Consider the following 24255-nt stretch of genomic DNA (forward strand, 5'->3'; position numbering starts at 1 on the left):
ATGTCTCCACTGACTGGAGCTGACTGCCAGGCACCCGGCGGCGCTCGGGGCTGCTGGGGCTGCCCCCAGAGCACGGAAGGCTGCAGGGCTGCGTTTGCGGATTCCCCCATTACGGTGCCATTTCCGTGTCGCTCGAGCAATAGTGATATCGAATTGTGTCGCTTTGTTTCGGCCACCCCTTCCAAGCCGCGGGAGGATCGGGAGCGCCGGGAGCGAGTCCGAACGCTTTGTCAGCGCTCCCTCGTGTGGAGCGGGGCGATGGGACACGGCCAGCGGCTCGGGAAAGGGCGAGGTTGGCTGGAACCCGGGAGGCATCTGGAAGCCTCACTCCCTCCTCTGATCCCCATGGATCCCCGCGGGGGCGTGTCTGGACCTCTGCGGTGGATATGCAGAATTCAGGAATCCTGCGCCGTTTGTGTTTCATTACTCCCGAACTGCACCCCCAACAGGCACTTGGTGAGCGAGCAGCCTCTGGCAGAGGGCACAGGAGCTGGTCAGAGCCTCTGGCTTTCTCCGGACTGCTCCAGGGCTGGTCCTGTCCTGGGGCGCACCAGGCACAGCACCGCCCGCTGGCTGAGAAGGGGATTGTTCTCTCTGCTCTGCACTGCGGCAGCCTCACCTCGAGTCCTGGGAGCAGTTTTGGGCACTGCAATGTAAAACAGACACTAAAAATATTAGAGATCTTCCGAAAGAGGGCTACGAAGATGCTGAAGGAGGGGAAGCCTTGTGAGGAGCAGCTGAGGTCACTTCGTTGAGCTCGGAGGAGGCTGAGGAGAGACCCCACCGCAGTCTACAGCTTCCTCACAACTGAAGCACAGCGGCAGGGACTGATCTCGTCTTGGTTACCAGTGACAGCACCCGAGAGAATGGCTCTAAAGCTGTATCAGGGGAGGTTTAGGTTGGATATCAGGAAAAGTTTCTCCACCCAAAGGGTGGCTGGGCACTGGAACAGGCTCCCCAGAGAAGCGGTCACAGCACCAAGCCCGACAAGTGTTCAACGGGTGTTTTGGGGCGCTCCCTGTGATTACTGGGGTTGTCGTGTGCAGGGACAGAAGCTGATCATCGTATGTGTCCCTTCCAACTCAGACTATTCTATGATCCTGTGATTTCCTAGGTTAGTTCAGCACTAACACCAATACAAGTCCATTCTTTTAACCAGGTGCACGTGTCCAGCCAGCAAAATCTTCTCATGCTGCCACTGGCGAGGGCACCGGCTCTGCTCCCAGTGCCCTTTCCCTGCGATCCCACACTGCTGCCGTGAGGCTCGAGGGGAGCGGAGCTGCAAAAGCCCCGCCCGCCTTTCTGGCCACATTCCCCGTGTGTCCCACCTTCCGCAGGCTCTGGCTGCAGAGCCACGGAGCCCGGGGAGGACGGGCGTCACCGGGTCACTGGGCGTCGCCGCCGGCGGCAGGGCTCGGAACAGGCGCCGGCCCTCGGCCTCCGCAGCGCTCCCGGGCCGGCCCGCGCCGCCGCTCTGCGATCTCCGCGGGGCGGGGCGGCCGCCGCGCTCCGCCCCGGGCCGTCCCCGCTCGCGGCGCCGGCCATGGCGGTGGCCGTGCTGCGGCCGCTGGACGCGGCGCCGGCCGAGCTGTGGCCGGCCACGGCGCTGCTGCTGGCGCCGGCGGGGCTGTGCGCGGCGCTGCGCGGGCGGAGCGGCGCGCTGGTGCTGGCGGTGCGGCCGGCGGGGCGCGGCGGGGCGCAGCCGGTGCTGCTGAGCGCCGTGGCGCTGGAGGCGGGCGGGCGGCGCGGCGCGGAGCTGTGGCTGCGCGGGGCGCTGCTGCGGCGGCTGGGGCTGGCGGCGGGCCGGAGGGTGGCCGTGTGGCCCGTGCGGCGCCCGCCGGCCCTGGCCTGGGTGCTGCTGGGGGCGGCGGGGCGGACCGGGAGGCTGGCGGGGAGCGCGGTGTTGGCGCGGCGGGGCGAGGCGCTGCCGGGGCCGGGCCCCGGGCCGGGCCCGCTGGTGCTGGAGGCGCGCCCGGCGCTCCAGGGGTTGCTGGGCAGCGGGACGCGCACCGCCCTCGCCCCCCCGCCGCCGCCCCCGGCCCTGCCGAGCGGCGCCCGCGGCCGTCCCCCGTCCGCCGCCGCCGCCGCCGCCGCGCCGCCCCTCGTGTCCCGCTTCGCCGCCGCCGCCGCTGGGCCGCGGCTGCGGGCGGTGCCGGCGGGACGGGCGGCGGCGGCGGGGCGGAGGTGTGGGTGAGCCGGCGCGGGCTGCTGGCGCTGGGGCTGTTCCAGGGCGAGTGGGTGCGGGTGGGCGCGGAGGGGGGCGGCCCGAGAGCACCTGGCGGCGCTGCTGGCGCGGCCGCCGCCCTGGGAGTATCCGCGGGCCGCCCGCCGAGCCCCGGCCGACGGCACCGCGCTGCTGGCCCCGGCCCTGGCCTTCAACCTGGGCTGCGATCCCGCCGCCGCCGCGCACCTCCGCCTGCAGGTGAGCCCAGGCCGCGGGTGCATCCCGGGCAGCGGGCCGGCCGCGGCCGCGGCTCACGGCCCCGCCCCGTCCCCTCCGCAGAGATACGAAAGGACCGGCGCCGCGGATGGCAAGGGCAAGCCGGTCCGTGCTGTCTGTGCCCCCGTTCGCCAGGGAGCTGCATCTGGAGATCGTCTGCTCGCCGGCCTACAGCGCCCTGGGAAGCTACGACTGCGTGCTCTACAGGCACTTCGAAACACCGCGGTGAGCTGCGCCGGTTTGTGCCACACGCCGGGGACGGGCACATCTACACCCCAGGGCAGATGCCCTGTGGTTTTAGAATGTCCCCTTGCGCTATCCTGTCACGAGTGTGCTCTGCTTGGACACAACACTTCTGTCCTTCAGAAGTCATCTCCAAGTTTCCTGCCTCATGATTCACCATCCAGTGCTGAGGGCTCACAAAGGCTGCCCACAAACCCCTGTTGTGGGCCGTGTTTGTGATCCCAGATTCCAGCTGAGTAGTCAGGAAACTGGATGTGTTCCCATCTTCTCTTCTGATACCTGTGCCCGAGCATCTTTCACATGGCTGCCAAGGCTATCTGCTGGAATTGTCCCCAGCTATTCCATAGATAAGGTGGAGATTTTGTCTGAATGAGACGCTCTGATGACATTCATTTTGTATACCATTCCCAGAGGGCTCCCTTAGTAGTCTGGATACACCTGGTTCCATCCAGTGCATGCCAAACCTTTTGGTGGCTATTGATAGTTTTATTTACAGACAAGGAGTGCATCAGTATGAATAGTTATGTTCTTTTGTTTAAAAACACTTGTGATGCAGGGCAGGGAGGGTACACAGCCAGAAGGATTTACTCTCTTTCACTGGTGAAACTCTGGGGTTTTTTAGGCTGGTCCAGGAAGGAGACATCCTGTGTGTTCCAACATTTGGAAATGCTGAATTTATAGAACTAAATGCAGACAAGTTCCTAAGGTAGGTGTCGACAACTTTGGCTCTATTGGTACCAGAAGAGCAGAGACTACTTTTCCACTATTGACTCTCTTGAAATCAGACAGTTTATTCCATTCTGATCTGTCCCTGGGTTTTTGTATTTCATCTGTCTCTTAATATACTGAGAAGGGGGAAATGTTTTTGTTCGATTATGGAGAGCTGCAGCTAAGAGGGAGGCCTCTGTTAGCTCATTCGAGTAGTGAGGAAGGGAAGAAAGGAAAAAAAGGGTTAAAGAGTAAAGAGGAAGGGGTGGCCTGAGGGCAGTCAGAGCCACATAAAGAAAGCTAAGTGGGAGCTGGGCTTCTCAACTTGTGACAACAAAATATGAATATAGCCCTATATTCATATTTTGGAATTCATATTCATATGTGAATATTTGGGAGTTCATATTAGAAAAACTTTTCTGTTTGGCCACCAATTCTGCCTTTTTTTGGTTTTGCCTGTGTGGCTTTGGAACAGTGATGCTAAATGGAAGAAGGAAGGTCCCCTTTTATCAGGATAAGGTGCTCTGAGTGGCGTTCCCAACGCTCACATTGGCTGGTCCTTGTGCATGCTGCAAGAGGACAAGTATCTCTGCTTACCTGTAATTTTCAGCTGTCTTCTTGTTGACATTTATATTGTTCCTTCCTTGAAGATCTTGGCTAAGCAGTTTAGAGTGCTTGTTTTTTTCCCCTTAGGTGGCCAGAGCTGTATTTCAAGGTGAAGAGATCGTGGGCATGGTGGAAGGCGAGCAGTCTGAGGGGTACCTGGTGGACACCCAGAACACCTCTCTCTATCTGGTGAGATGTCACTGGAGAGCAGAGAGGGGAGATCTGAGCCTTAGCTTGCCCTGCAGGTGACCAGTGTGGAGGCTTGTGCCTCCTGCCATTGGGAAATGATGTTCAGGACAGATTTTGTCCCTTGGTCTTTACTTGGGTGGTGTTTTTCCTTTATCACAGGTGGGTTCAACAAACAGCACTGTCCCGTCTGCGCCGGGCCGTGACAGCAGTGAGTTCTGGAGCAGTTTGTCCCCTGTGGGGATTTCTGACGTCGTGAAGCAGCTCTGTGGTGCTCTTCGGCCACACCTGCACTGTGGGTGAGTTGGAATTCCTCGGGGTGAGCCCTGGGAGAGACGGGATGGGGCACAAGGAGAGCTCCCTGTCTGTTGCAGTCCAAGGGCACTCCGCGGCGTGGGCAGCGTGCTCCTCTCGGGTCCCAGCGGCAGCGGGAAGCTGGTGGCTGTCAGGGCTGTGTGCAGCTGCCTCAACCTCCACCTCCTCAAGGTAATTCCTCCCGTGGCCAGTGGATTGCTGGGTTTACAACACAGAGGGAATTATGGAAATGTTTCTTAAGTCAGCCCTGCCTTTGCCCCTGCTGCAGCCACGACACGAGCTTGTCCAGGAGCTGCTTGCATATGCAGATGCAGACAAGTGAGGCACAAATGATGCTGAGATCTTCTTTGGCTGAGAGGGAAAAGAAAAGCAGCCCTTTGATTTCATGCTAGCACATGTACCAGACCTAGCTCAAAATCTCTTGGCCTGTAAAACAGCTGCCCTGTAACTCTGTTCACATTCACCACCACCCCTCTGCCAAGAGCAGTGAGGTGGCAGGTGGAATTCACTGGAGCTGGTTTTACGTGGAATATGAAAATAGTTCAAGCTGATGGTCAGCATTAAGAATTTGGTTTTATGTCAGTGGCCCCATGAAGCGTGTGCTCTGCTCTCCATATGTATAAAAAATCAGATCACATTTTATGAAACAAACTTGAGAGTGAGTACTGTTGCTCTGCAAATCCGTGTCTTGACCCATGGATATTTGTAGAGTAAACTCTTTTCTCCTGCTCTTTTCTCTCCTGTGACACTGGGTCAGTGGAGCAGGTAGACAGTGCCTTGGCCTGCTGCTCTGCAGCTCATCTGGCCATGATCCTTTGTGGTGCTGAGCTCTGACTTCCCTGCAGATGTGCCACACCTCTGGCATCCAACGCAAGACTGCAGGGATTTCACAGGACCTTCAGATCCATGTTTAGGATGTGCCTGGGCACTCTGTCACTGTCATGTCCTGTCAGGTGGCCTCAGGTTCTAGTGGGGTTTGTGTGCAAGGCTGCAGCTCTGGTTTTAAAGACTTACACACTTACTGTTGAAGACAGAGATACTTTCCGTCCATCTTACTCTCCTACCCCAGATTTTACACTCTCCCCTCCCTTCTCACTGACTGCAGTGCTTACACTGCCATTCTCCTGCTCTTCCCTTTCTCTGACTGTTGTGTCTGCCATCCCACCAGGACACAGTAATTCTCCACTCTGATCTCCACCACTTGATGATAGGCAATTTTTTGTCCTTTGTCTCTGCATTTTGGTACTTGCATACAGATACTGCTGCTCTTAGGCCTGCCACAACCCCTGTTTTGTTTCTGTAGTACATGAAGCACAGGAGTTCCTCTGCTCCTTATCCCTATCCTTACCTTTAGGGGGCTGTTCTCCCTGCTTCAGGCTGCCTCTTCTTAGGATGAAACTGAGGGGATACCAGAGATTGTTTGGATCTCCCTGGACAACCTGGAGGCAGCACCAGGAGGCAGCACTGCCTGTTCGCAGGCTGCTGTTCAAGGCTCACCAGTCACCTGTCCCCCTGCATGACTTCAGCAAGTGTTTGCTTTGTAAACAGTGTCTGGGCCTCTCTCCACCTATAACTTCCCCCAAACAATGTCACCTTTACCTTCCTCCTGCACTTTGAGCCTGTCTGGCACTGCTGAGCAGTTTCCTGGGCCTCCTGCTCTACTTACTGCACTGTCTGGAAGTACTTTGTTCTCCCAGTCTTCACAGCTCTCACCTCCCTTCCAGCTTAGGTTGCTGAGCTGTGATAGCCACTGTGTTGATCTCTCTGGTCCCTTTGCCTCACCTTCTTCAGAGTAAGACCCTCCTGCCTACCTACCTCCTGCAGAGGAGCAAGAAGCAGCCATTTATCCATGCCAGGGCATCCCGAATGTGGCTGCTTTGAATAGGACGTGAATGTGTCTCTGGGAAATAGCGAGTTTGATCCCTGAGCTGTGAATTGACTGAGGAAAGCTGTGTGGAATGTTGTCCCCAGGCCCCCCAGCGCTGTCTCTGTTGCAGCTGTGCTGTGTCTGGCAGGTCGATTGCGTCAGCCTGTGCAGTGACACCAGTGCAGCCACAGAGGAGAAGGTGCAGGTGGCTTTCAGCAAGGCCCAGCAGTACCAGCCCTGTGTGCTCCTGCTGAAGGACATCGAGGGTGCTTGGCAGGGACCGGGATGGGCTCAGAGAGGACGCCAGGGTCATTGCTGCTCTGAGGCAGCTTCTGCTGGACAGGGACCCAGCACTGAGGTATGGACCCTGCACGTTTGCTGTGGGCATTCCAGGTAATTGCTTGCTTCTGCCAATGGCCCAGCCACGGGAGGGTGAGTTGGCATGTGTGATGGCAATGTGAGAGATGGCCTCTTACAAAGGCACTGTCCCTTTGTCTCCACAGCCACCCTGTCCTGGTGATTGGCACAACCTGCAAGCCCAGGATGTTCCCACAGATGTGCAGACTGCTTTCCTTCATGAGGTGAAGATTGAAGCCCCTTCAGAGGAGCAGAGGAGGCAGATGCTGAGCATGTTGACTGCTAGCCTGCCTCTGGGCAAAGAAGTGAGCCTGTCCAAGCTGGCCCACAGGACTGCCGTGAGTGAAACCACAGCAGCATGTGGAGATGGGCATGCTGGGAGTGCTGGGCCAATCTCGTCTTGGAGAAAGGGGGTAATTCCCACAGCCCAGACAACTTCCTCACTGGTTAATCCTGGTGCTCAGACACCAGCTTTTAAATACAGATTTCTAATGCCTACGGACTCCACACCTTCTGCAGAGGTGCTGGCTGACGTTCAACTCAGTTAACAAAAAAAAAATGAAGTTAGAGCCTTAACCAGAGGCTCAAGGAGCAGCTCTGCAGGGAATTTTTCCCCCTACTTCTACTGCGCTAGGTGTAGCCTGTGGACAGGGACTGAACTGATGCTCTTTGTTTCTACATTCACAGGGGTTTGTGCTGGGGGATTTCTGTGCCTTGCTGTCTCACAGCAGCCGGGCTGCCTGTACCCGCATCCAGGCCCTGAGGTAGCACGGGCAGCAGGGCAGGGTGGGCAGGGGCTGCAGCCAATGATGGGGCAGAGCCTGACTCCTTTCCCTTCCTTTCCTCACCAGTTTTCCGGGCGGGCTGAGCGAGGACGTGGAGAGGGATTTTTGCACTGCGGGTTCCCGGTGCTCGAAGAGGATTTTAGAGCTGCTCTGGACCAGCTGCACGATGCCCACTCACAGGCAGTGGAGCCCCAAAGGTGGGGGAGATGTTGGGCACAAGGTGGGTGTGGGTTCTGCAGGGCTCTTGGCTCAAGATGCTCATCACAGATCTGGCAGGGCTGTGCTCTAACACATTGCTTCCTGCTCTGTCCTTCCATGTATTCCCCCAGTTTTCAGTGAGAAACAGTCTCTGGACTTTTCCCCCATCAATTTTCACCCTCTTGGCTTGGAATTTGTCAGGGGAGTTCTTGCAGTGCTAATTGCAGACCAGTTAATTGGCTGGTGCTGGAGCTGGCATGGACTTTTCTGACAGACAGGCAGTTTGAAGAACTTGGGGTTTCTTCTGGGAAAGTGACATGGAAAGTCTGAGAAAAGCAGCAGTCAGCTTCTCAGGAGGGGTATGATCTGCCTCTGGCAGCTCGGCACCCAGGGAATTTGGGGTGACTGGTTTTGCTGGGTAAGGTGGTGTTAGGACCAAGAAAAGCGATCAGAACCTCTTTTCCCTGCCTGTGAGTGCAAACAACTGAGTTCAGCACAGGACAGGAAGCCTTGGCCTTGGAGCAGTTCCCCTGGCACCTTCCCCAGCTGCCCACTTAATTCATGAAGCAAGCTCTGTTTGATGGAGTTCACCAAGTTTGCTGTAAGACAGCCACAGAGCATGCTCAGCAGTGAGCTGTGTGAATGGGAGTTAATTTTGCTTGTGTTTTGCATTCCTTTATTGATTTCTTAGTAATTGGTTGTGGTCAGGAAGCCCATTAGCAGACCTGGATACTCTCAACATATGTCACTTTCAATTCCCTGCTTCACTTTCTGGTTACAACACATTTGTCTGCACTTACAGCCTGAGCCTTCTGGAGAGAACTAATTCCAGACCTCCACTTGTTAACAGTGTCTGCCCTGTGTCTTAGACTTACAATGGTGCTCCCCTGAAAACAACTTTACTGCAGTTTTCCAGCTCCTGTGCTCATGTCTGTAGACCTCTTTCTATTGAGGCAGGATGAGCAAAGGGCAGAGGAGAGGGCAGCTCTTCCATTCGTTGTCACTGGAGAAGAAGGGCCTGTGACCTTTTGCTTTAAAAGTTGGGTTTTTTTTTTTTCAGAAAGTCCTTGGGTTTTCCACCTAATTTTCCTGGTAGACAGCTAAAGAAATGAAATAAGATAAAATCATCTCCAGTAGTGAAGGAAGGAGATGCAAATTGGCTGAGGGGGAAGAATTTTGCCCTAAGCTATTTTTAAACTCCCCACTTGTGCTGGCAGCAACAGCCAGCAGGTGGGGGGAAGTGTGGGGCTCTGCTTTCTCTACATGTTCCCAGGAGAGTACTCTGACTCTCAGGAGGATGTCATGCAGGCTGTGGCATTCCAGCTATTCCTAAAGCCATAAGCAGAGCAGCAGTGTGCTCTTGAGATAGTTTTGCTCAGCACAAAATAACCCAGGAGGCATTGGCTCACTTGTCTCAGGTTTGGTATCTCTGTTCTCCATGACCCCTCACATGTCTGCAGCTGACCCCATCCCTGTCTGTTTCTCGTGAGCATACGTGGACTTTGTTCTTGCATCCCCCCTTTCAAGGGCAGTGAGTGTTCCAGCAGACACACTGTCCTGCAGGGTGTCTGGCCCTCACATCCTCCCTGCCATCACAGAGGTCCTGGCAGCCCAGGGGCTGTCCCTCTGCAAGGTGTGAAGCCCTTGCACAGTCGCACCCCTGTGCGGAGCAGGATGCCCCAAACACAAGTCACTCATAGCTGCAAGATCCAGATTTTTTTTAAAAAAAATTATTCTTTTTTACCTTTCCTCATGCATGCCAAAGGCTGTCTGCAGCAAGACTCTCTCCCCTCAACCCTGGCAATTTTCACTGGGGTATTTCTGCTGACAGATGATATGAGGGGCAGTGAAGGGTTGGAGATGAAGTGGACTCTGTGAGCACAGCATGCCTGGGGACATGTTTGTACAGTTTGTTTTCTCCATTGCAAAGCTCAGAAGAGGGGAGATGTGGATACTGGAGCTGCCCAGGCAAGCTCGGGGCTCAGGAATAAGTGCTGACAAGATTCTCTCTCTCCTGGCAGATCCCCTCAGTGTCCTGGCAGGATGTTGGTGGGCTGCAGGAGGTGAAGAAGGAGATCCTGGACACTATCCAGTTGCCCCTGGAGCACCCAGAGCTGCTGTCGCTGGGTCTGTGCCGGTCTGGTCTGCTGCTCTACGGGCCTCCAGGGACAGGGAAGACCTTGCTGGCAAAAGCTGTGGCTACAACGTGTGCCATGACATTCCTTAGGTGAGAACTGTGGGAGGGGGAGTTCACACAGTGGGACTGACTTGCCTGGCAGCGGGTGGGTGTCCTCTCACTGACTTCCCTTCTCCCTTCCCCACAGTGTGAAGGGGCCGGAGCTCATCAACATGTACGTTGGGCAGAGTGAGGAGAACGTGCGCGATGGTGAGGATCTGCATCCTGCACATGGGGCTTTTCTGCAGTGCTACAAGGAAGTAGGCAGGGCTTAAACCCCCCTCCCAGCTCCCACCCACAGCTCTCAGCCAGGGCTTGAACCCAGCTGTCTCCTACAGTCGGTTCCCTGCTCCCTGCAGCTTCCCCATCTGCTCTCTCTGCTGCTGTTGCTCCTGTGCCTGTGTTCCTGATGGGGCAGAGACACAGCTGAGCCTCGGGGCTGTCCTGCTAGGTGCTGCCTGTCCCCAGCCTGTTGAGCAGGAGCAGTTGTTGGTGGTGATACAGTGGGCATCTGGTTTGCACCCACAGCTCTTCCCTGCAGGGAATGTAGCATGTCCTGTTGCTGTTGACTGCTCCTCCATGGTCTTTTTTACCTTTTGTGCTGTCTCCTCAGTGTTTGCCAGAGCCAGGGCAGCTGCTCCCTGTATTATCTTCTTTGATGAACTGGATTCCCTGGCCCCCACTCGTGGGCGAAGTGGAGATTCAGGGGGTGTCATGGACAGGTGAGTGAGCATCAGGTCTCCTTGGGAGAGCAGGATTCCTGCCTCAGCTTCAGCCAGTGCATGAGATTGCCCTGAAAGACAGAGTCCATTCCACTGCTCGTTCTCTGTTTTTCCCCGTCTGCTCCCTTAAGCTCTCAGAACAGCCTGTCTCTTCTCTCTGAGCATTAGTACTGCTGTTTGCATTGCCTCAGGTTCCCGATTGCCCAAGCTAGTTGTGCAAACATTTGGTTAAGACAGTCTCCTCCATCTGCTTCTGTGGCTGCCAAGTGCTCCCTTTGGCCTTTCCAAGGTCATCCTTCACACTCCTGCTGTGCTCTCCTATTAGCTGCTGTTTCCCTGTGGTGGGAAACCTGTCAGCTGCTTCTGGTAGAAGGAAATATGGACAGCTTAGAGATACCCAGAAACAGGGCTATTTCCCCTAGGCCTCGTCTGCTCTTCTGCTAAGTTGGCAGTACCCATCCATTCTTCCTGTTCTGAAGAACTGTCTGGGGTTTGGACTACTATGAAGTGAGCCCACGTGCTTGCTGGCTGTGCTGGAGAAGTCTGGATGGCTGTGTAAGGGCTCTTCAGGGAAAAGAAGAGCCGCTGGCCTCACTTCTTCCTTTTTCCATTGGTGGCTGAGGGAGACATTGGGTGACTTTGCAAGGCTTACTTCTAAGTATCCTGTCTTGCTCCTTGCAGAGTTGTCTCACAGCTCCTTGCAGAGCTTGATGGCCTTCATTCCAGCAGAGAGGTGTTTGTCATTGGAGCCACCAACAGGCCTGACCTCTTGGACCCAGCTCTGCTGCGACCGGGCAGGTGTGTCACATCCTACCCTGCCTCACTCCAGGGCTCCTCAGGCTGTGGTGGGCAGTGCTGTCCCCGACATGTTCCCTCTACTGAGATTGTTGGTGAAGGCCCCTGGCTCACAGGAAGCCAAGAGGAGGTTAGTGCCTGTGGCTGTAGCAGCAGTGTAGGATACCAGGGCCTGTTGCCCCCACTGCTCTGGTTACTGCCCCAGCAGCACCGCAGGGCAGTGAGGGACCTGCTGTCGCACCAAACAGCGGCAGGAATTGGTGCCCCAGGGCCCTTTCTGCACAGCTGCCCCCCAGCCAGAGACTTGTTTGTCCTGGGGCCGCAGCACTTGGTATCTGCTGTTGTTGGACTCTGTGTGGTTCCTGTCAGTCCATTTCCCCAGCCTGCCACTGTCCCTCCAAAGAGCAGCCCTGCCCTCCAGCCCAGCCACTGCTTCAGGCTCTGTGTCATCCACAAACTGGACAGCAAAAGGAGCTGTCCCAGGGCCACCCTTCAGCTCCTGGTGCACAGGGCTGGGCACGTGTGGCAGGTTTGCTTTGGCCTGTTTCCAGCTGTTCCCTCTCTGCTGGCAGGTTTGACAAGCTGGTCTATGTGGGCGTCAGCGAGGACCGCGAGTCGCAGCTGCAGGTGCTGAGTGCTGTCACCAGGAGGTGAGTGACCCCAGGCCCCTGCAGTGTCCTCCCAACACCTTGCAGGAGGTGTCACAGCCCTCCTGGGGCTGCTGCTTCGTGTGCTCCCTCTTGGCTTCATGTCTGAACCCTGGGGAGCACCTGAGGTCACTGAGCCACAGCCACCGGGCAGAGGGCAGGAGGACAGAGCAATTTCCAGAAGCGAGCTGGGACTGGTTTTTCTACATGATGGGCAAAGCTCAGCCTGCCTGTCCAAGTGGAGGGGTTGGTAGAGTTTTCCAGCCACTGTGCAACTATGCTCTTCTCAAGGATCTCAGCCAGAGCCTAGTGGTGTAGTGAGACTGCAGTGCAGCTGCAGGACAGGAAGCTCCCATTTCATTCTTGCAAGAGTTCCCCTGCTCTTTGCCAATCCAAGTGTGAGGGCAGCTCTCTTCAGCTCATTGCCTCTCCTCCTGTGATGCTCAGGTGTGTTCCGGCAGTGATCTGTGTCTCTTCTCAGTCACTGGTTTTGTGGGGGTCACTGAGCAGCAGGGTTTGGCTGCTTTCCAGCTGCTCTGAGCTCCTGAGATCATCTCTGGAGGGAGAAAATCAAGCCCTGCAATTCAAGTGCAGGGATCCCACCCACCACAGCTGGGTGAGTGGCTATGACTGTCTCTGCAGGGACTGTCCTGGATAGCTGTGATAGCTGCACCTGTCACCATAAGTTAGTAGGAGAGGTGAGAACGTGGGCTGGCTGCAAGCAGCTGGTCACACCCTGTGTCTTGGCCACCGTGCCCTCCAGCAGCTGCTGGTCATGCTGAAGGAGGCTCACTGTCTGCAGCGTGGCTCTGATGGGATGGTTTGGTGTTACAGTCGTTTCTACACTGTCATTAAACATGTTCTCATCCAGCCCTGGCTGTAGGTTGTTCCCAGGCAGATGGAGCACTTAATTTATCTAGGTGAGAAGTCAAACACCAATGGCATAAACAGATAGTGTTCTAGAGAGTTCATCCTGCACCATGGCCCCAAGACTACTCCCTGCCTCTTTTGTGCTCCCTAGCCTGAAAGCAGAGAGGCCCAGAGAAGTTGTGGGTGCCCCATCCCTGGACATGTTCAAGGCCAGGCTGGATGGGGCTTGGAGCTTCCTTGTCTAGTGGAAGGTGTCCCTGCCTATGCCGGGGAAGTTGGAACTGGATGATCTTCAAGATCCCTTCCAACCCAGGCCATCCTGTGCCGTGGTGCTGTGATTCAAAGTTTCTTTTGATTCTGCTTAGCAGGAGAGAGGATGTTGCTGCAGGGATGTTTCAAAGAGAGGTGATTGTTGAAAAAAAACCAGTAAAGCAAGCTCATTGCTTTTTTTTTTTTTCTCCCCCTTGAGCATGCAGAGCACATTCTGGAAGTGGCTAAACGTGGTACTCTTCTTGTTCCTGCCAAGTCACACTGGCTGCCTGGTCTGTTTTTTCTTAGCTTTTACACCTGTATTTTTCTTTCTTTGCAGGTTTAAACTGGATCCTTCTGTGAATCTCACTACCATCCTAGAAAAGTGCCCAGCTCAGCTGACAGGAGCAGACATCTATGCCCTGTGTTCAGATGCCATGATGTGTGCTGTCAAACGCAAGGTGGAGTGGATTGAGGAAGGTAGGACCCCTGCCCTTAACTGTCCCAGTTGTTGGGCAGAGAGCAGAGATAACCACTGCTGGTAGCTGGGCTGTGTGAGAAGACCCTCAGCAGCTCTGTGACCACAGTGCTGGGCTCTGGGTTATTGCCAGGCAGGCAGTTTCTGCAGATGTGGTCATATCTACCCCCAGTGCTTGGCCCTGGGGGAAGGAGAGAGACACAGGGTTTCCTTGTAGTTTTGATGGCTGGAGAGTGGGCTTTTGCATCTTGCCAGCTGCCTCTGTTCTCAGCCCTTTCACGTTGTTCCTCTCATGCAGGGCTGGACACTGAGAAGTCTGCTCTGATCCTGACCATGGAAGACTTTCTGCAGGCTGCTGCCAGGTTGCAGCCATCAGTCTCTGAGCAGGAGCTGCTCAGGTACAGACTCATCCAGCAGAAGTTTGCAGCCTCCTAAAGCTCAGCAGAGCTGGGACTGGAGAACAGGCACAAACAGGCATCTGCCTGCTCTGCTGTGATGCCCTCCGGGCCCCCTTCCTTGGAGCTTGGGTGGAAATAGTGTCTGTGCAGTTTCCCAAGCCGAGGCCTGGTGGAAGTGCTCCTCTGCTCCTCCAGGAGGGTGGTGGGTTCTGTAAGGGTCCCTTACATGTCAGCAGTGTGTTGTTGCTGCTGGGAACATAGCAGGGTGACTTCCTTGTGGGCACAAAGCCGTGGGCACTTTAACAGTGTCTCCATGGGTGACAGGCCACTCATTGGAGGGGAAGCAAGGCTCAAACTGTACCTGGTTTGGCAGCAAGTGCAGTGCTGGAGGCAGCTGCTTGTTGGGCTCTCAGGCCCCAGTGAGAGGTGCTGGCCAGAGGGCAGTAGGGCACAGGGCACTGCTGCTCCAGCTGGCCTGGACTTGACATAGTCTCTGAATAAATACAGATCTTTTAGCACTAGGTGCTCACTGCCTGACCTCAAGTTGTTGCTTCTGATGGTGCCTGTAGGCTCAGGAACGTCCCTGCAAATTTCTGGGTGGGCCGGGTGGTGCAGAGAAATCATTGTCCTGCAAGGAGAGAGGGGAGCACCCCTGTGAACTAGACTGGAGTCACTCCTATCCTGCCAGAATGTCTGGAGCCTGTGGTGGAGGAGGAAAGCCTGAGGGAGAGGTGCTTGCTTGGCTGCAAGCTGAGCTCCCTCTGCAGAAAGAGCCCAGTTCTTGCTGGAGGCACTGGCTGACAGGACGAGGCACTGGGAGCAAGTGGCAGCAAAGAAATTCCCATTAGATAAGAGAAAAACTTGTCACTGGGAGAAGAAGGGGAACTTCAGCCTTGGAAATACTCAAACCTTGTCTGGAGCAGCATGGAGCTGCACTGGTCTTCACCACTTGGCCCAGACCCCCTGAGTCCAGTCTCACCTCCCTCTGCAGCCTGACAGCAGCTGCTGGCAGCATCACAGATCCGGCGCTTCCAGCCTTTTGCAAGGGTGCCAAACAAATGGCACCCTGTGGAGCTGTGTTTGGCAGCTGCTGTGGCCAGGTGCCTGCAGCTGCCCTCAGCCTTTGTGCAGCCCAAGGGGTTGCTGGTGCCAGGTTTTGCCCCACCTGCTGTAGGCATTGAGCCTGCTGGCAGCTGGATGTCTGGGCCAAGTGTGGCTGTGAGGGCCTGCTCTCCCTGGAGCTCCTCTGCTAAGGGCTGGTTCCACAGCAGCTTCTGGCATTCCATGTGCGAGTCCCCAGCTGCTGCATGCCTGGAACACCTGGTGCTGTGAGCGTGTTCAGGCAAGGCTATCCCTGACCACACTCTTCTGTGCTGCTGGATCTGGGCACCACATCTTCCCCAGGGAGGAATGGAGGGAGCTGCAGCCAAAGCAGAAGCACTGGTGGAGGCTCCACTGTGGAGCCTCCCCACTCTGGGAGCTCCAGTGGCAGGGTGGGTATTCCTATATTGGGGCTGAGGGGTGTCAAGAAAAGGAGCCCGCACCTGACTGGGAGGTGCACCTGAAAAATACAGGTTCCAGCACACTCCTGTGAGCGGTGCTGCAGGGACTCAGCTGGGATGTGCAACCATCTGGGAGCCAGCTCACCCCTCCTTCCGCTTCAAGGCAGCCCCCGAGCCCCACACTGCTGGCATGCACCTGCGGCTGCGGATTTGGCAGGGAAGCTGTGCCTGCACCCATCCTGTGCTGCCCCCAGGCTGAGCGCCTCCTTCCAGAGTCCTGAGGAGGCTGTGGCCATCCCCCTTGCCCCATCCCCTGCCCATACAGGGACACACGAACCACGATCGCAGGCAGCTCTCTGTTCTTAAGGGGAGGGGTCTCCCAGGTGGCTCTCAGCCATGTCCCCACCCCCTGCTTGGACCCACAGTTGCTTGGAGCTCTCAGCCACCACAGTCCATCTCCGCAGCCCCCTCAGCCTGTCTTCTTCACAACGTGGATGAAGTAGCAGGGCACGTGTGCCTGTCCCGGTGTGTAGGGCTGGAAGTCTCCCAGGACGCTGTGCTGGCACTTTCCCTGGAAGGCACCTTTGAGCAGAGCTGTGAAGGCCTCCAGCCGGTGTGGGTAGTAGGAGAGCCGGAACTTGCTGCAGGGAGGCAGTGCTGGTGAGGGAGGGGGACAGTGGGGCACAGTGACAGCCGCCCCCCACGCCGGGAGCCACCTCTGCAGCTCTCCTCACCTCAGCTCTGGGTCAGCCCCCGCCTCAGTGGGGGGCACCTGCACCGTGTAGTCCAGGGTCACCATGTGTGCCTTGTTGTTCACCAGCAGCACTGAGGTGGTGATGTCCTTGGTCAAGTCGCTCTGGGAGACCATGGGAGGACATGTGTGTCCTGCGGGCACTCAGCAGCCCCCAGCCTGGGCACAACGCTGCTGCCTGCCCCAGCTAGCCCCCCTTGGGGACGTGGGGCTGGGGCAGAGGGGACTCTGGGATGGGGCAGGGCCTGCTAGCCACCGACCTTGTAGTAGATGTTCTTGCCAGGCGGCGCACAGCCCGTGGCCAGGATGTGATCATAGTTGCGGTGGTCGATGACCAGGACCCCCCCGGGCCGCACCATGCTGGCAATGTTCCTCAGGGCCAGCTTGTGGTCACTCTGGTCCCCTGAAGAGGGAACTATGGCGTCTCCAAGTCCTGGTTGCAGCCCACAGCACTCACCTTACCCATACACACGTACACATGCACACGCAGTTACCTGCCCCTACCATCTTCCCCCAGATCTCAGCTTGGAGAACCCACAGCCCCACCCATGGCATGAGCTCAGGCACGTTCTCAGCCTCACTGGGGCAGAGCATGCTACGTGAGAAACCCACCACCCGACTTTGTGGCCCAAGTCTGGGTGTGCCTCCAGCCTTGCCAGACCTGTGACATTGATGCACAAACCTCCACCGTGAGGATGGAACCCAGTGGGCCTGCTCATATCACTGACTGGTGCCTCAGCTCCACCCTGCTCCCTGGAGATAGGCCACGAAACAGCAGCTCCACTGTGTATAATCCCATCCCACTAATTCCATGAGTTAGGACACGTTCTCAGCCTGCTGGACGGCACTATGCACACACGCATAGATGCTCCCCTTCCTCTCCCCTGCCCCAACTCACCTTTGAAGTCAGGCAGGTGTGCAAAGGAGTTCCCCAGGCAGATAACTGCATCAAACCCATCCCCTGGCTTCTCCAGGTCCTTTTCCAGTGTGAGCCAGTTGGCCTCCTCAATGACTGCAGCGCACGGAAATGGATGAGGGCAGGACCACCCAACAGCCTCCCCCGCCTGCGAGACCCCACCCCAGCATCACCCAGCCCTTCCCAGGCCCCTGGCCGGCGGCCAGACAGGTAAGGACCATGGCTTGTCTTTGCCATGCAGCTGTAACTGGCAGGTCCCCGCCGCAGCAAGGCCACCCAGATGAGTCGCCTGAGCACCGCGAGGGACCATGGGCAGTGTGCCAGAGGAGAATGTCAGTGTCCGCAGCCCCTCCCGGCCCCCACAGCCCCCGCACCCCATCGGTCGAAGGGCTCCTCCTTGCGCCGCTCCCAGCGCTCCTTCAGCGCGTACTTGAGCATCTTGTCGCTGGCATCGACGCTGGTCACCTGGAAGCCCTCCTCGAGCAGCATGATGGAGTCCACCCTGGGGACACGCCTGTCAGCGGGGCTGGGGGGAGCTTGGAGGGAGAGGGGCACTGGGAATGACCGGGAGCGGCGAAGCCCCGGGTAGCCCCGGGCAGGGGGAAGGGACACCTGGGAGGTGGGCGGGAGCGGGGCGCGGAGCCTCACCCGGTGCCGCAGGCCACGTCCAGGACGGAGCGGCAGCGGTGCTGGCGGAGAAGCGCAGGAGCCAGCTGCGGTACTCGGCCGTGCGGCCCCGCGTGTCTCCGATGTATAGCTGCCACACGCGGGCCGCCCGCCCATCCGCGTACTGGTCCGGCAGCCCCTCCGCCCCCACTCCCAGCGACCGCGTCCGGTACACGCTGTCCACCATCCCGCCGCCGCCGCCACGGACCCGGACCCCGACACAGCCGCGGGCCCTCAGCCTCGCTGCGACAAGCCCCCGCCGCGCCCCGCCCCCGCCTTCCCACCAATCCCCGCCGCGTCCGCCCCCGCGGGCCCGCCAATCGCTGCTCGCGCCGCGCCCCTCCCGCCCCCGCCCGGCCCGCGCCCCCCTGATCGAGGCCCCTCCAATGGGCGCCGCCCGGCAGCGCTCGCGCCGCGCCCCCTCACGGCCCCGACCTTTGCGGCGGCGGGGTCAGGGCCCGGCCCGCCCGCCCCTCACCGGCTTCCCCCGGCCGCGGCAGCGCCGGTCCCGCACCCAGCAGCGGCAGAAGCAGGGCCGGCAGTGGCGGCGGCGACTCTGGGGAAAAACGTCTTTATTTACAGTCCCGGCGGCGTGCGAGGAGCCGGCGGCGGGGCAGCACTCGCGGCCTCCCGGAGCCGGAGCCCCCGGCAGGGATGTGGCAGGGCTGGGTCCGTGGCTCTGTGACACCTAATCACGGGATGGCACCCAGGCTGGCAAGGCGGGGCCAGGCGCTCCGGTCTCCCCCGAGTCACAAGTCCCTTTTCCTTTGGTACCCATAGGCACAGCGGGGTGAAACCCCGGAGCGGGCAGCCCCGGGGGCAGGGCTGCGTGCCTACAGCTCATCAGCTGGGCTGTGGGTGAGCGGAGCCTGCTCCTGGACTCCCTCCAGGGCCTCCCCTGTGTCCGGAAGGCTGGCAGCTCCCTCGCGCTCATCCTTCTGTCCCTTTTTCTTCTTCTTCCCGCTCTTTTTTTTGCTCTGCTTCTCCCCCATGCTTGCCAAATCACCCTTCTTGCCAGTCCACTTCTCTGCCAGGCAGCCTAGGGAAAAGAGAAGAGAGGGGCAGAGGGGACTCTGATGGAGAGGCAGGGCTCCCCATGCTTTAGAATGCTTCCCTGACCTCCCAAGCATTCCTACATCATTTTAGCCCCTGGCAGCAGCCAGGACTTACTTGTGTCCTTTCCTTTTAGCACGTGGTTGGCACAGAGAAACTGGGAGAGATCCTCCGTCTGGTGGTGCCTGTACCAGTCTTCGATCACATCTTCATACTCCTCTACCAGCACATCACACTAGGGTAGAGAAGAGAGCCCAGCTCCAGACACGTGCTGGTGCGTGTGGCAGGACCAGGATCAGGCTCCTGCCACAGGTCCTGCCACCATCTTGCTCCCAGCAGTGCACCCCTGGATGCTCTCCCCGCTCCGCTCCACTCCAGCCTACAAGGTGAGAGCAGCCCCTGAGGGCCAATCCCAGGGGCGGGGTACCTGCTTTTTGAGGTCAGCCACCTCAGCGGAGGTCTCGTTCCACAGCTCGTAGGGGATGTCCATCACCACCTTGACACCCTTGTGCACCAGATTGTGCAGGGTCTCAAACGTCTCTGACATGCCCTGTGAGGGAGGGAGCAGCACTGCCCGGTGAGGTGGCAATCCTCCTGCAGGGCTCCCACTCCCTCCTCCCAGAGTCAGCCACACAACCCTCCCCAGCCGTGCAGGAACGTGCAAGCCACATGCTGGGGCATCAGTGTCACCAGGGAGGAGTTCAAGTAGCAGCGAGTCCCCCTCTGCAAACCTGGTCCCAAACCCAAGAGGACAACCAGCCCCTGGTTTCCTCCCTGCCAGCGGGAGCCTGCCAACGGCCACCACAGACAGCACCCCACATCTGACTGGGGGGCAGCACACCAGGCACTAGCAGGGGATCCAGAGGATGGGAAGAATGAAGCTGGATTGTCACTCTGGCAGTGAAGGGATGGGTGAGGCACGCCCCATGAGGATGGGGAGCAGGAACAGGAGAACAGCCCTGACCTTTGCGAATCTGTTACTGCCGCTCCTCTCCTTGTGCAGGTTGTAATCCAACAGCCGCTTGCAGATGTTCTCTGTCACCTCAATGAGCCGGATGTCCCTGCATGCAGAGGACGAGGGGCTCAGCCAGGGCACAGGGTGAGCTACCCAAAGCCCTGGAGGCAGGGACAGCAGCAGGAGACTCCTGTCCCACTCCCACTTACGACTGTGTGTACTTGACAGCAGAGCCCTTCCCATCCAGGAAGCCGTACTTGGTGTCGATCACCTCCTTGGTCCTGCCCGTCTCCTCGAAGGCAGATTTCAGCTCCACGGCCACGTACTTGCACACTGTGGGAAGGAGAGAACACACACAGCTTAGGAGTGTCACCGTTCTGACAGGCAGCGTGACAGAGCACCTGGGACAGCAGCAAGAAGCAGCCCCTGGAACTGGGCACACCAAAGCTGCTGTGAGCACAAAACACATCTTGGCCATCCAACTAAATAACCAGGAATGGCTCAGCTGCTTCCACTGGAGAACACTTGAAGCAGGAGCACCCAAACCAATATTTCAGTGTAAGCCAGCTGCTGTGGCACAGCTGGGAAGTCACACAGGCTCAGTTTGGCCTGCAGCTTTCTCCCCAAAGCCTCCACCTCTCTGCCACGAGCTGCTCTCTTCCTTTTGGAGAAGCAAGGGGTCTTTTCACAATGCAAGTCCCAGTGTGGCTCAGAGCTTCTCCTCATGATGACAGCATGTCCCACCTGGTACTGGGTCTGTGCTCTCAGTGCTCTGGGGACTGTGCTGGGGACTGAGCAGCTGGCAAGGCTGGGTGACAGGACAAGGTGCTGGCTTGTGAGCTCCAGCAACACAACCCGGGGCTCTGTCTGCAGCAGAGACCAACCATATCATGAACAGATTTAGAACACAGTGCATGGTTATTTTTATACAACCAAAAAAAAAAAAAAAAAAAAAAAAAAAAGCTTTATTTCTTCTGTAAAAAGAGCCCAATAGAGCTATAGAAACAGACAGTAGGAGAAATATTGCAGGGGTTTACAAGTGGGAATGTGGAAGGATGGAAGCCAGGCATGGTGTGACCATTCCTCCCCCAAAATTAGGGTCTCAGGAGGCTGGAGAAAGTCCTGTGCTGTGCGGTCCTGTTTGTCAGGAGCCATCTCTTATTTGAGCTCCACTTTAGGAGAAAGGCCAAGCTCCAGGAGGAAATGGTCTGTCAGCAATGAGCCACTGTCTTCTCCCAGGCAATTATGTGAGCTGAAAGATGCCCCAGGCAGGAAGAGAGTGAGGTGGCTTCTCCAGAGCTCCCACACACGTTGAGAAGCCCTGTGCACACCTCCTGCACAATCCTTTCTCTGCTGGCACCTGGGGCTGGAAGCGACTGTGGCCCTTTCTCAGGTGGGATGATCGTTCCTTCCTGCAGCCCCTCGGAACTTGGACCTCAAGGCTGTCCCCTCCAAACCACACCTGCTGCAGTGTCCCCACACACGCCAGGAGCGCTCACTGCTGAGTCCAGTTATCCAGATCCGTCCTGCAGCTTTTGCTGTGCACTGACACAGGTTCCAAGCCTGGGCAGGAAGAGGAGCAGTGTGGTCAGTGCTTGCTCTGCTGCTTCTCTGAGCTTACGCTGGTGGCACAGCAGAACCCGGACATCAGCATCTCCAGAGCTGCCTCCCTGGCAGGGAAAGCTTTGTAAAGAACTTCCTACTTTTCTTTATTTTCTCTTTGCTGTCCAGCTCCACATACGCTTGCACAGCAAAGACAGAGGAAACCGACGTTTCCAGGCAGCAAATGCCCGTCATGACCTACCCCGGATTGCCTGTGAACCAAAGGGATGCTCACATAGGAAGCATCACGGAGACCCAACCGTGAGCAGCACACATGGGCAGTCCCAGCTACGAACCGACAGGCGATCAAGTGATTGCCGGGAACAGCGGTGCCCGCGGGCAGGAGGCGGGCACAGGGGCAGCCCGCGGGGGCGCAGCCCCGCACCAGCAGCCCCCGGCCCGAGCAGACAGCGGGCGGCGGCCGATCAGCCCGGTCCCCCAAGGCCCCGCTTACCCTCGCACTTGCTGGGCAGTCGCACCCAGTCCGAATCGTCGCTCTCCGCCAGCGCCGCCGCCATAAGCAGCATCAGCAACGCTGCCCCCGCCGCCGCCGCCATGACACCGCTTCCGGGGCGCGCTCCCGCCCCGCCACGCCCGGTTCCCATGGCGACCCCGCCGCGCCGGCCAATGCCGGAGGCCCGCGTGACCCGCGTGTCCAATCCCCGCCGGCCGCCGCCAGCCAATCCCAGCGGCGCGCGGCCCCCGTGGCACCGCCCCCGGGCGGGCCCGCCGAGCGCACACGCGGGAAGGGGCGCGCACGTGGCCGCAGCCGCGGCCGCCCCGGGGTGCCCGCAGAGCCTTCCGGGGCCCCGCCTGCCCCCGCAATTCTGGAAACTTCCCGCCCCGATGGGGCCCCTTCCTACCCTCCGGGGAATCCTGAGGCCCTGCCACCCACACAGAAACGTGTCAGCCCCTCTCTCGTCCGCCCAAACCGAGATTCCCATGGTGTACCGCTCCCAACCAACACTGGGTCTCCTCCCTCTTCCATTTGGGGGTCCTCTCTCCAGTCTCCAGAGTATTTCCGGTGACTTCCACACCCCTACACCAAACCAGGGGGACTTACCCTTTGGGAACGTGCAGTTGCCCATGCCCTCAGCTCTTGGGGAGGAGGATGGAGGTGAGGACAGCATCAGAGAGCAAGACCTTCAGCAGCACCACACGTACAGCCATAAGCAGGACTGCCAACGCAGGGGCCGGTGACGCTGCAATGGAATGGTGAGGTGACGGCTGCCACAGACACCCCACTACCCCAATGTCCTCTGCAGACCTGCCATGGGGCCACGTTTGGGCAGACCTGGGATCCTTACACATCCCAGAGACACCTCATGTGACCCTCATGCTGTCCCTGAGGGCAGGCTGGCTGAAACTGGCTCCGACCCAGTTTCCCCATTCTTCCCACCAAGGTGAAGCTTCCCTCCCTCTTCCCCAGTCCCACAAGACTGCGGGGAAAACCCATCCCAACCACCACACAGCCCCAGTGAAGCCACTGTCAGGGCTTTCTCCCTGGCAACTGACATTCCCACCAGGCAGGGGCCAGACTCACCAGCTGTGCTACACAGCTCTGCCGCCTCCTCGCTGCCTGTGGGATAAAAAAGCAGGTGGGGCGATGCTGGCAGCCCAGCACCAGGTGCACGGCAGGGCTGGCCACAAACCCCTTCCTGTGATGGGGACAGCAACGTTTGCCCCTAGGGCCTCACACCTGCTCCCTGCTGGCCCCAGAGGCTCTGCCCACCTCCCTCTTCAGGGGCCACCAGTGCACCCAGCAGGCTGGGCAGCAGTGGCCACGGCAGGAACGGGGTGGCAGCAGGGTCATACCCGTAATGCGGACGGGGCTGGAGCTGTGGGACGGGGAGGTCCTGTTGGCCCCCACATGGCAGGAAAGTTCTCTCTCGCGGGGGGGGTCACTGGAAAGGAGGGAGACGGAGCAGACTGTGCCACCATCCTCCTGGGAGGCCCCATAGGCAAAGGACTGCAGGATGCTACCATTCCCAGCGGAGATCCAGACAGCATGGCCAGAGCTGGGGGCCAGGTCGCTCACCACGCACACCACCAGCTGCCGGCGCTGCCCAGCCAGCACCATGCTCAATGGCTGGGTCAGCGTAGGCAGCGGGATGGCTGACCTGCCAGCTGGGAAGACAAGGTTTAGGGGCACTGCTTCCCCCACACATCCCACCCAGTACGGCTGCCAGCTCGGCAGAACGCAGCCTTTGATCCCGGCTGGATGACACCCGGCCTTCCCGCCTCCTGGGTCTGTCCCGGGGATACTCACGGGGCAGGAGCGGGAGCAGAGCGGCAGCCAGCAGCATCCGGAGCAGCTCCATGGCAGCTGCAGCGCACGGGGCTGCCGAGGGCTCGGCGCCCTCTCGCAGCCCCAGCTGCGCCGCCCACTGCCGGGGCCGCGGGGCCGGCACTCCCCCGCCGCTGGTACAGCCCCGCTCCGCCCCGCCGGGGCCGCTGCTCCTTCCGCGGAGCGAGCCCCGGCCCCGGGAGGGCTGCGGTCGGTGCGGGAACCGCCGGGCGTGCGGCACCTCCGCCTCGCCCTCGGGGCCAGCCCCGCCCCAGCAAGGCGCTGTTCTGTATACCTGAAGGATAAACTACACGAGAACTCTGGGCCAGCAGGGAACGGCTCGGGGGACACGCTCTGCCCCGCCGGTGGCCGGGGCGGGCAGAGAGGGGAACGGAGGACGCCTGGGACAGGGCAGAGTGGCAGCTGCTGGGGACTTAGGGGGAGAAGGAGCTCCAGTCTTACAATATCCATGTTGCACATGTA

The 24255-nt window shown here is 58.7% G+C and overlaps 4 protein-coding genes across 4 annotated transcripts; 1 reads left to right on the plus strand and 3 right to left on the minus strand.

Annotated features, from left to right (window-relative positions):
• Window positions 1–1541: 1541 nt before the first annotated feature.
• On the plus strand, window positions 1542–14578 carry PEX6 (peroxisomal biogenesis factor 6). The gene is given in 25 exon segments (XM_066316725.1): window positions 1542–2161; window positions 2164–2256; window positions 2258–2422; window positions 2504–2539; window positions 2541–2665; window positions 3306–3389; window positions 4085–4110; window positions 4113–4186; window positions 4346–4482; window positions 4558–4669; window positions 6514–6630; window positions 6632–6723; window positions 6869–6906; window positions 6909–7060; window positions 7410–7486; window positions 7574–7614; window positions 7617–7688; window positions 7691–7704; window positions 9727–9932; window positions 10030–10091; window positions 10495–10603; window positions 11285–11401; window positions 11971–12048; window positions 13505–13644; window positions 13941–14578. Coding segments are annotated over 25 exon segments (2922 nt in total). The 5' UTR covers window positions 1542–1543; the 3' UTR covers window positions 14078–14578.
• Window positions 14579–15879: 1301 nt separating this feature from the next.
• GNMT (glycine N-methyltransferase) lies at window positions 15880–18096 on the minus strand. The gene is given in 7 exon segments (XM_066316726.1): window positions 15880–16183; window positions 16277–16398; window positions 16554–16726; window positions 17192–17305; window positions 17584–17711; window positions 17858–17912; window positions 17915–18096. Coding segments are annotated over 7 exon segments (912 nt in total). The 5' UTR covers window positions 18063–18096; the 3' UTR covers window positions 15880–16011.
• Window positions 18097–18434: 338 nt separating this feature from the next.
• CNPY3 (canopy FGF signaling regulator 3) lies at window positions 18435–22090 on the minus strand. Its single transcript, XM_066316727.1, has 6 exons — window positions 21940–22090; window positions 20093–20216; window positions 19893–19989; window positions 19356–19478; window positions 19046–19163; window positions 18435–18914 (listed from the first exon to the last, which is right to left on the minus strand). The coding sequence occupies exons 1-6, from the start codon at window positions 22088–22090 to the stop codon at window positions 18709–18711; spliced, it is 819 nt and encodes a 272-aa protein (XP_066172824.1). The 3' UTR covers window positions 18435–18708.
• Window positions 22091–22464: 374 nt separating this feature from the next.
• On the minus strand, window positions 22465–24252 carry PTCRA (pre T cell antigen receptor alpha). The gene is made up of 5 exons (XM_066314471.1): window positions 24235–24252; window positions 23755–24067; window positions 23301–23636; window positions 23029–23064; window positions 22465–22687 (listed from the first exon to the last, which is right to left on the minus strand). Exons 1-5 carry the CDS (start codon window positions 24250–24252, stop codon window positions 22578–22580), a joined length of 813 nt encoding a protein of 270 aa, XP_066170568.1. The 3' UTR covers window positions 22465–22577.
• Between the last annotated feature and the right edge of the window lie 3 nt (window positions 24253–24255).

The sequence above is a fragment of the Sylvia atricapilla genome, chromosome 3 (assembly GCF_009819655.1).
Source record: "Sylvia atricapilla isolate bSylAtr1 chromosome 3, bSylAtr1.pri, whole genome shotgun sequence".
Classification (NCBI taxonomy): Eukaryota; Metazoa; Chordata; class Aves; order Passeriformes; family Sylviidae; genus Sylvia; species Sylvia atricapilla.